Source organism: Mytilus trossulus, chromosome 10 (genome assembly GCF_036588685.1).
Source record: "Mytilus trossulus isolate FHL-02 chromosome 10, PNRI_Mtr1.1.1.hap1, whole genome shotgun sequence".
Lineage (NCBI taxonomy): Eukaryota > Metazoa > Mollusca > Bivalvia > Mytilida > Mytilidae > Mytilus > Mytilus trossulus.
The window spans coordinates 63,971,044-63,983,030 of NC_086382.1; the positions used below are offsets into that span (position 1 = coordinate 63,971,044).

The 11,987-nt window shown below is 31.6% G+C and overlaps 1 protein-coding gene across 1 annotated transcript; it reads right to left on the bottom strand.

Annotated features, from left to right (window-relative positions):
• Positions 1-493: 493 nt before the first annotated feature.
• On the bottom strand, positions 494-5,236 carry LOC134686481 (uncharacterized). Its single transcript, XM_063546147.1, has 2 exons — positions 5,151-5,236; positions 494-2,839 (listed from the first exon to the last, which is right to left on the bottom strand). The coding sequence occupies exons 1-2, from the start codon at positions 5,225-5,227 to the stop codon at positions 2,440-2,442; spliced, it is 477 nt and encodes a 158-aa protein (XP_063402217.1). The 5' UTR covers positions 5,228-5,236; the 3' UTR covers positions 494-2,439.
• Between the last annotated feature and the right edge of the window lie 6,751 nt (positions 5,237-11,987).

The following is an 11,987-nucleotide window of genomic DNA, read 5'->3' on the forward strand; positions in this document are numbered from 1 at the left end:
ATAATTAAGTCCATCCAAAGTAATCTTTAATTACCTATTTAGGAAGTAATGTTTTCATCAAAATATTTCAAATCTCACAACGCACGAATACTTCAGATATTTGATAATTTTTGAAAAAAATTGACAGAAAATTTAAGAATCTTTTTGGAATGGAATCGAAATTTACGAACATATATGCTCTTCAAGTGTGAAAAACATCAACAAAATTTATACATAATCAGGAATGTCCTGAACAAAATAGTCTTCGTCTCACACCGTAACTATATCGGGCCCAACTATATATAATACTTTAGCTATTTGACCAACAATGTATAAAAAAAAACCAGAACGAATTTAATGTCATCTTTCCCTATTGTTTCATGTTATAAGTCTGTTTCAACTGGCAAGAATACCCATAAAGCGGACAAGCAGTTTGTTCTTTAAATTGCTGTCATTGACTATCAAGAAAGAAAATAAATCCCGAAATTGATTTGAAACTTTGATACTCTATAGTGTTCCTGGAAAACATTCACATCCCTTAGGAAATTACATGTAACAGCACTCCATCTAGTCCTTAGTGGCATGTTATAAGTCCTTAGTGCACTAAGGACTCCTTAGCAGTGTTTATACGCACCCGCGTACATATAACATGCATGTCGGAACAATTGTGATGATGACGAATTTCTTCCTTTATTCGAGAACAATCTAATTGATATATAAATGTTCATAACTTCGATTAGCCAAAGAAAGTTATATATCGACCTGTATTTAAATCTCTTCTTCTTCTTCTTTTGGTATACAATAGTTTTTCGACATTTGATGATAACATACTGTTGGCATACGTGGACTAGTCTACTAACAAAACTTTTACCCCAATTTACACAAAATGTATGTTTCTTTCTTATGTACAATGTATACATGTATATATTTGAATTTTCGCTATAGTTCCGTAACTTTTTATCCTGGCGTATATACGAATGGTCGAAAGTGCGTATATTTTTTTAAATCAAAATTTCTGGTATGGTCCGATCTGTCCTTCACCATTGACAAAAAATATGTACATGTATATAGATTTTTATTTCATCAAATCTGTCGTTTATTTCTAGGTATTGTCTATATTTTTTTAAATAATTTTCTTTACATCAGAAATGTTATTCATAAACAAGCGTATGAGTTTAGTAATGACTAGTATATAATATCACTTTCGGACACGCAAGATAGAGATGCATATTATACACTTAATAGTTCAAAATGGAAAGTTATAAGTTATCGGCCGTGTACACTGACCAATACCCTAAGAGGTGAAACGATGCATGAATTTGCAACTCGACAGGAAATCGCTTGAATACCTGGACGTGTCACACCCCCTGCAATACCTTTGGGAGTAATACCTTTAGCCATGCAGGTGATCAGTGGAGCGAAGATCCTAATTTATTTGAATAAAGTTTATTACATAAAAGAATTAGGAACTAATTAGATTTCCGAAAACAATTCAAGTTTCACGGAACACTTATTTATGATTTGAAATTTTTACTTTTTAACTAATTTCAATATAATCATTATTGTTAAAAATAACAGATCATGGTTATTAAAAAAAAAGATAAGAAAATTTTCCGTATCAACTTAGTTATAGTTAACTAGTTGGATAAAACAACCGTACGATTGACAAGATATCGACACGCAATTACGACTACATCGGGTAATTGTAGTTTTGGTTCTTGGACATGTCTTGGGTGCAAATCGGAGAAGGTAACAAAATGACCGACCGGAGAGAATTGATACTCTAAATTTAAAATCGATGGTGATCTCTTATCTAGCAGAATAAAACTTTAATATTCATGAATTTGAGCATTTTTATACAGAATGAACATAATATCATTTTTTGATTTTTTTGTGAAGTTTCCTTTTAAGCTTGAATCGGAGCTATTTTAATGACTCAATCAGTTAAAATCTTTTACAAATCAATTAAAATAGACACTTGTGTCCAAAATTCTTCGTTAGATAGACCTGAAATTTGAGGCCAAAATCGGCCTTTACCGGACCTACTCCTTTAATTAATGAGTTATATGGGTTCCTTTATGTTATTTTATAACTTGTTGTCATTTTTCCTGTTTTTACTTTCTTAAGCTGTAAAAAAGGTTACTTACTTACTGAAATGTCCATGATAAAAAGTAAATGGTATGAACATGTATCATTACAAAATCTATACAAAAACTAGTAAACCTATTAAATCATCTGCATCATATTGTTATATAGTTTTTACCAGATATAGGTTAGAGATAAATCAGTATGGTTTTATTTAACACACCACATTTAGCACTAACCATATAACAATGCATTTCGTTTCAGTTATCGTTTGTAGTTAGAAATTGACAAACAATTGTTACAAAAACTGCATGAAAACAAAGAAATCTTCAATCTACAAGTCTGCCAACTCGAACTAGTTGTTTAGTTTTGTCTTCATTCGTCAGCTTTTCCTCTATTTGTTTTATCCACCACTGCATATGTCTGATCTACATGTAAACCAGACATCTCCATATCTTGTTCGCTATTTTTCTGTACGTCCAAAGGAGAATCATCTTTAACACTGTCAGATTGTTTCCCTTTATCTACCACGGCATATTCATTATTGCTATTGTCAAAGGTAGATATATGTTGTTTTTGGTTGTTCGATACACCAAAGTTGACGACCGGTTCCTTTTCTAAATCTACCATATGGTAATTACCATCCTCCATTACATCTTGTTGATCTGCAGAAACGTATAGAATGTTATCCTTTAGTTCGCCGTCATTAGAATCAGGATCATTGCTGTCATGCGCAATTTGTTTTTCTATTTTTGTTCTCTTCTTTGATCTTTGCCTTCAATTTCAAATTAAATTGTACTGTCATAAATGATTAATAAACAAAAATAAAAATATAGAGTATAAAGTACAAAGGAGGTTACTTATATGTCAGCTTTTATATAAACGGACATTAATATCCCCGTTAAGGTAAAAGCTTTGACGAGGACTCTCTGATTATTATTTGTTGTATCTTTAATCGTTTGGTTAGGTGCTTTTTATACTTTGTATATATCAGATAAATCAAGTTATTTTCAATTTTGTTTACAGTCTGTTTTTATATAGTGCTATTACCCCCACTATCAAAGGTCAAGTTTCATATTACAAACATCAAACATTTTAAAAATTTCAACGAATTCAGTATTTGTTTTGGGTTAAAAAATTGACAAACAATCTGAATTTACATTTAAAATCAAAATTAAATTTGATTTACATTTACACATTTTTTGGTTTCCCGTTTTCGGAGATTTGATGATAATTTTTGAGTAATGAAATAACAATAGTATTTTTTTTTACAGGATAGTATGTCAGCGTCCGTATACAGTTCCGTTTAGAATGTTTAAAATATGATCACATTTGATAAATGTTCCGGTTTCTTATTTTCGGAGAATTTATCTAAGTTTTGTTTTTATCAAAATAACATTTTCTGTATGCTCTGGTCATGAAGTTTTGTCAGTTTAGTGTTATTTGTATCTTTGTGTTGTTTCAAATAGATAAATATCAAATAAAATATGTTGCTCCATGACTAAAATATATATGAAAATCATTAGATTTCCTGTTTTGTCACTCTAATTAAAATTAGCCAATTGCAACTAATATATACCATGATCATGAGATGACCATGTTGACCTTGACTGCATTTGATTAAGAATTGCATAAAACATAGACAGTGGCTATGGAAAGTTCATATATGAAAATTTCGTTGATTAATTAGTAAAAATATTAAGAAAGACAAGCAAAAGATACCAGAGGGACATTCAATCTCACGAATAAAATAAAACAAAATGACAAAAATTATAAACAAGAAAAGAAAAAGCGACAAAAAAAAAAGCAACACGAACCTTAGGTTCTCCGGAAGGGTAAGCAAGTTCTGCAACAGTTATTGCTCATGTTAGTACAAGAAAGTACAAGTCTTGCACAAGGAAACTATTAAACCAAGAGTTGCAAATGGTGAAGTTGAAATCATCCCTTCGTAAATTTTATGGATGACATCACGAGTTTGTTTACCGTTATAGAAAAACCGTTTCACAGATGATATCGGATATGTTCCTTATGCCGTTACTACATTACCTTTTATATTTCACGAATGTGACCTACTCAATTAGACTATTTACCGGATTTGTAATAACATAAGCAACCCGATGGGTGCCACATGTGGAGCAGAATCTGCTTACCATTCTGGGGCACCTGAGATCACCCTAAGTTCTTGGTGGGGTTCGTGTTGCTTAGTCTTTAATTGTATATGTTGTGTCTTCTGTACGATTATTTGTTTGTTTATATTTCTATTTTTAGCCATGGAGTTGTCAGTTTATTTTTTATCAATGAGTATGACTCTACCTCTGTTATTTTTCGTCCCTCTTTCAATCAAACCTGGTAATAAGTCAAATTCTGAAGATCACATTCATGACAAGGGAACGGGATTGTAGTAACGACAGAAGGAAAATCAACTTGGTAGATTTATAGTATATTGAATATGATGACACTTGAAACAAAATATCTGACATTTTCCTAACGGTTATCAACGTACGGTCTAAGAAAAGTACTTATTAGTAAATGCTTAACGTACAGTTTGAAATATTGAATACACAGTCTGGACAAACATGATAACTTAATAATCATTACCATGACCCACATGATTGGCTGGTTATTTCCCACAACCTTTCTATTAATTTGACGGGAATGAACAGTGTAAGGTAACGTATGCTTTACAAATAATCGTGAGCCTGCAGATCATTAAAAACTTTAAAAAAAAACATATTTGGGAAATGGGATTTACTGCCGATACAATTTCTTGTTGACAGCTTGATTGGGAAACATGTATAAGGCGACCAGTTGTCAGTATTTCGGTAATCAAAATGATTTATTTCAACGTTTTACTGATTTCAGGTTATAAGAAATTTTCTTTTTTTTCAAATCCTGCTCGTACATGTTATGATCCATCAGTATTTATTAATGAGTGACCCTATTTTTCTTTGATTGCATCTGATGAAGGATAACCACAGTTAAGAACAGAAACCAACAAACACAGTACGTCCATTTAAGTGACATAAATATCATAGTTAGTAAATGCAAATATAGACTTATAATGAAGTAATGTTATATGCAATTACCTTGTACAAAGTATTATCAATAGAATAGCTATAATCACAAGCACTCCTCCTGCACCTGCTCCTATATGGATGTACATGTTTGTATCCTGATCTGTAAAATGAGACATTGCAAACTATTCCTTTCGACTTAAATATCATATAAAACCATGTTGTCAGTATTATTGTTTTGCAACTATCAAGGCAGTAAAAACAATAAATTGTATGTCTTTCGAAAGCTTCGTTTCCTTTGATTATTAAGGTCGCATATAAATAGGCCAAAACAAAATACTCATGATTAGGTTTAACAACAATCACACGTTTATCAGAAAATAGTTTTTTCTCTCACACTTGTATTGATACATTAAATTCAGATTGGCATATATATTGTTTTGTTTATATCATATAATGCATACTGACTGTATTTGTTGTATAAAGTTATCAAAGGTATCAGGATTATAATATGTTTGTTATGAAGTATGGAGAAGTCAATATTCGAAGAAATAATTGATATGTGTGTATTTTGCTTCAAACTCATATTAACTATATCTTTAAAATAATTTACATTACCATCGTCCTCTTTATTATATCCTTTCGTTGTTACAGTGAACGTTTCATGATTATCATTAGTATCTGTTATCGATGCAATTTCTTCCTCTTTATCGTATTCTTTCGTTGTTGCAGTGGACGTTTCAGCATTCTCTTTAGTGCCTGTTGTCAAAGCCATTTCTTTGGTAGATAGTTGTCTGTGTTTATAGTGTGTCGTTGCTGATGTATGCGTTGTATTCATCTTATTTGCCTCTTCAGGATCATCACAGTGTAAGTTTAACTGTACATTGGGACCACCCTGCAGATGATCTAATAGAAAAAACTAAATTTGTTGAATCACAATAAGTTTAAAAAAGCAAGTTGAAATTAAAAACAAAAATTACGTTTTTGACCGTCTTTAGTCATATGAAACTCTCAATATGAATTAGAAAATGTTTCTGCTCCACTATAGAGTAACCGAATCATTGGATTTCGGACTTTTTAATCTAGATTGAACAGCATGTGTGATAATTTACCAAAGTAAATGAAACAAAGAGATGACACTGTGTTAAAGGTTTTCGAGAAAATAAAGAACTTCAAAATCATAATTTTTTAAATTGGGTCATTTTGATTTTCAGTTATTTTGCAATGCATATTTTAATCACTCTTTCAAATTTATATCCAAAAAGGTGCAATGTTTTTATAATTTCAGACGAAAGTGTGGATATACATAAATCGCAGCGAAACTGACAATGACATGAGCAAAACGAAAGAAAAAGATAGGTTCATATCCCAAAACATAAAAAACAAAGACATATCTATTCAAACCACACTACATTTGGGGGTTAAAGATGAATAAAATCATATCAAAGACAATGAAAAAATTCCAATAATTCTCCGGTCATTATTGGATATTCATCGTGGGAGGTTAATTAATGTGTATAGTCCAGTTTCAAATATTAATTCATAGTTGATGTTTTACTTAATATCTTTACTCATGTTTTGTAGGAGATTCGCTTGACTGTTTTTTTCAACTTGATAGCTCATAAGATAACAGCCCACTACAAGATATGTCTCATTTTTCGTATTCTTGCAAATGTCATTTACATTGGTGTAAAACTCAGCAAATACACCACTTCAAGTATTTGTATTAATTTTGCCAGGAATCGAACAGAGATCTCTTGTACTTACTGTTCACACGCTTGACGCTACATCGGTGTGTTGCCTAATCAATTAAATGATTAATTGATAATAAATAAATATAAGCTTTTAAATAATAGACAAATCAGCACCAAAAACTTACCCAGACGAAGTTTTTAAGTTTTATTTACACATAGTAAATATAAATGCCAACTTTCGAAATATGCCAAATTAATATCCCTTCATGACTTAATTTCTGAGATATTGTAGTATGATGTTTCGAGTGCAAACTTATCATTTCACATAATTATTATTATCAATGATTTTTCGAAAGAAAAAACATAATAACCTTCAAAATAATGTTTTTATCCGGTTTTATTTCAAAATATTGTTTAAAACTGCATAGGCTTTGAGGTAAACACCATTATGAAGGTTGGATGCGAATATGATTTGATAAACATATATAAATATTGGTAACATTGAGTCCAAAAGGCAAGTTTTCCACTCCAACATGCACGTATACATACAGAAAAGTGTTTTAGTGCTTACTTTCTTCCAATTTGTATATAATATTCTTGAATTAGAATACGATTTATTGCGAACAAAAAAATATGCTTATCATTTAGCTAAGAACAGAAAACCTAGTCCTTAAAATACTGAAGTTCCTTTTTGTATTTGTATAGAACTGACTAAGTCGCAGTTTGGTCTTTATGTTACATCGTAGAGCAGAATCTAATTTTCAAAACGTGATATGAAATTCTGTCATAATTTAGATCATATTTATGAAAAAAAAGAAATATTCTCCAACTGGCTCAAATTTCTTGACACCGCAGTATATTGCTCGTAATTATCTATGTATGCTACACGACTTGTTCATTCTCGTTATCAAAAGTCTTTCGATTTATTACCGATTCGAAGATGATAGCGAGTTTGTTATGCTTATCACTGGTGATATTGCATAAACAATCCGTTACATTAGAACGCGTGTATATGTCCCTATGCTATATCGTATAGTCTTTCGGGTAATCGATAAGAACGCATCATATATTTTATTCAATATGCAATATTAAACTTGAACATACTTCTATATATCTGCATACAGTATCCTCTGGTAAAATTGCCTTTAATAATACTCGATTTCAGTTCAATAACATCATCATTTTGTAAATTTGTTACTCTAGTACCAGTACCGGTGGAACATTGAATGGGGTAACTATTTTTTTTTGTTCCTGCTGCTTTAAGATAATTAACATCAATCGCTAGTCCACAGTTCGGTAACTCTGGGGCGGATCTAGTCAGTGCTGACCATTTTCTGATAGATACCGAATAACTGCCCGCATTATCTTTTAGACTGACACGACAAGTACAATTAGCCTTCTGTTTCCTTACACGTACAACTACACTGTCAATCAAGTAACTTCCGTCAACATTGTTTTGAACTGCGTGGTCGTCTGTACACATGTCTGCCACTTAAATAAGAAAATTGATAAATGTTATTAGATAAAAGTTTTTTTATAAAAAGAATAATATATAAGACGAGAATTATTTTACCTACATGTAGAAAACGTACAATATGGGATTTCCATTATTTCACTTATGTTCTCGCTTATAGTATATCAACGTATTTCCGATACGCGTACCGGTTCTATGAACAATGATGAAATGCACGAGGATCATAATTACGAAGAAAACAAACGTTCATTTGATTTGCATTTGCGACATTCCAATCTAAATAACATTGAAAGATATTTTTAAATCATTTATTTAACATCGTTTCTGTCAAAAAATTAAGAAATAATTCATGGGGGTTTGAATGTATCGTGATTTTACCACGGGTTGGCCCTTTATGACAAATATTTTATCCTGAGCGGTAGCGAAGGGTAAAATATCGGCATAAAGGGACAACCCGTGATAAAATCACGATACATTCAAGCCCCCATGAATTATTTCGATTCTAATAGGACAAATACGGCAAGTGTTTTGGATCGAAGAGCTCTAGGTGATGGTTTCTCATAAATAAACGCACTATTAAATTGACGTAAAAGAACGGAGCAAAGTGAATTATCAACATGCTTAAACTAGTTATAATAACATATTTAGATAGGTTTGGATGAATTTAAATGATTATATTACTTATATGTCTTATATGTATACAAAACAAATTGCTTATATAACACATTTTAGCATCGTTTGTTTACGTTGCATTGCTTTGATGATTTTTGCTTTCACAAGCGTGTATTTTCCCGTAATATGCTTATATACTGACGTCATCGTTCTATGACGCCGGGTAACTCATTCATAAAAAAAGCATATGACGTGGGAGTACGAACGGAACAGCCCGAACAATATATTCATAATTTACCACGGCTGTGTACTCAAAGCGTTTGAAGGACGTCCTATTAGACAGTGGAAAAGCCACGGATCAGTTCTGCGCCTCCTTCCATATGACGTAAAAATCAAGGGCGACAATCGCGGTTTTTACATAGACGGCGACAGTATCGCGCCATCTCGGTAATTTGTTTACATCGTGGACGTGTGATTTTTATAGAAATTTATTATTAAAGACAATTAAACTTGTGTCATTTCATCATCAATTAGTTATATAGGTAAGTTTAACAGGTGACCATGCTATTTTTTCTTCTTAGGAGATTTTATTTTACAAGAAACAAACATCTGAAAATGGCAAGTGACGTTGTTATTTTGGAAGATAAAAATATGGTGGGTGTTTTCCCTTTCTGAAAATAACTGACGCATTCAGTGTGTCCCTAAAAATTTGCATAAATACTCATCACTCCGTGTCAAATTGTAACTGAGGCTACGAAAAGGAAGCACATACATCGACGCCATTTTCAACAGATAAAGTTTCTGAGCTCACGAAATCCTAGTATTATTACTTTTAATGGTTAGTAGAAAAATATGAACACTATCCATTACATAATTTATTGATCAGATCGAGTTATGGCTATATGTTTGCCTCTTTTCGATGCTGAAATCCAGTAAATTTCCACAGACCACATATAAATAAACGCCCTTTTCTCATCGTGAGACTTCAATTTTGAATAAAACTTGGATTTTGGCATGTCAATGTTAGCATTTAAATTTTGATTAAATTATTACGGTTGTGTAAAGCATTTGTGCTGATTTGTTTGGTTGTCTCGAATAATAAAAAGGCTAATATGCATGGTTTTATATTTTTATTTTTGAAGCCAAAAAGTGTGTGACAAAAAAACAAACAAAATAAAATTATAGGAAAAAGATAACAACTACATAAATATAGTTTAAGTTTATCCTAAACCTCTACCCATCTTTACTAACAGCTAGTACAGGGTTCACAAAATAGGGAATCAGGGGCAGATCCAGCCATTTTGAAAAGGGGTAAAGGGGGGTTCCAACTATATGTCCCCATTCAAATACATTGATCGTCCAAATAATTATGACGTCTGACAAAGCTATTTTTTCTGGGACGCATCCCAGAAAAAAAAATATCCTAGCCAGACGTCAAAATTATATGAACTATTGATGTGCTAATTTATATATTGAGAAAAGAGAAATGATGGACAAAAAGTATAAAAAAAAAGTGACAAATGAACTTAAAGATTAAATGATAAAGAAATGGAGAACACCCCATCCAGACCCTTGTCTATGTGAACAACAGTACTATTATTTTTGCTGAATAGTGCCTTCGGGAATGTAAAGTATCTGTTAAAGATTTCAGGTATATGAAATATTAACCAGTAGGAAAGTATAAATTATGCCCTCCTTCCATGCTAGAAAAATAAAATAAAATCATGTGATTTATTGTTGAATTTTGTTGCCACATTCAGTATTGGCTAGGTATTGTGGCCAGGTTTTATTGGTGGTGGATACATTTAATATCAACTACTGGTATAAAGAATGAAAGATATGAATGATTGAATGAAAAGTTACCTTTTAAATAACAGATACATGTAAGATAATTTACTTTATACTTTATTTAAACATTATTTATATCTATTAAAAAGATTGATATACTATTATGGTGATGAATTAAAGATACTGAAGTAAAAGAATAAATAAATAGAAATTTCTCCAGACATCTGTTGCTGTATATGATTATTACCTTTTCTTGAGGGAGGGTAGGACCTTTTTCGGGCCGTCTGGATTGGGTGTTTCGAAGCTCAGGATTTCGGGATTGACCCTTTCAAGATTTATTTTTCTAAACTCAGGACCTTTGACATATAATATAAGGTCATTAGAAATAAATTAATTATTTACACCAAAAGTCTAAAATAATTTCTTTATTTTTGTTGAATCATATAAACATCCTTTTGATTATTTAAGATTAAAATAAGAATGATTTCAATTTAAAAGAAAATATAACAAACATCTGAAAACAATCATAGTATATACATAATGGGATTTTCTCATGTTTGAAGGCTTTCGTGTAGCATAAAATTGCGCCAAAAATGCGTCCTTTCGCGCCACAACTTTTTTCTCCAGTGCTGCGTTTGCGCCACCGGTTTTAAAATAACATGGTATCATTTGCGCCAAAAATAAAACATACGATTGCGCCAATTAGAAGAAAATTACTCTCCTCCTCCTTTTTCGGGACTTGGAACCGGCAGTTAACACTGTAAATGTTTCTTTTTCTGAAACATACTTTCTCTTACTTCTTGGATGCATAGGTACTTCCCAATTTCATGTATGTAGTAGCTTGTATCTTCACAAATATTGTCCTAAAAGACAAAACACTGAAGGATGAAATGCATAAAACAGTTCACAATAATTCCTGTGGAATGCTTCTGCTCCATGACTGTACGTCTTGTGGTAGATAAAGTTTCATCCCATACGGAACAACGCACTTTGTCATCAATATATGTAACTAAAACACAATCAGCAAAAGCTTCTATTTACTTCTCTTTTTGGCATAACTTGTATTAAATATTCAGCAAAGCAATACGTTTTCTTCTATCTCTGTATATTGACTGTCTGAATGCATTTCAAGTCATTTCTCTCCAGATGCTCATCTCCATGGTGAAATATTTCCGAACATATGAAACTTTTTAAGCCAAAAATAAGAATAAATATTAATCATTAATTTTTATGATAGATATGTGTACAGGTAAATTGGCGCAAATGAGTTTCGAATATTGGCGCAATTGATACAAATTAGAAAAAAGAAAACTGAGCAACTTGAAACAACATATAATTGAA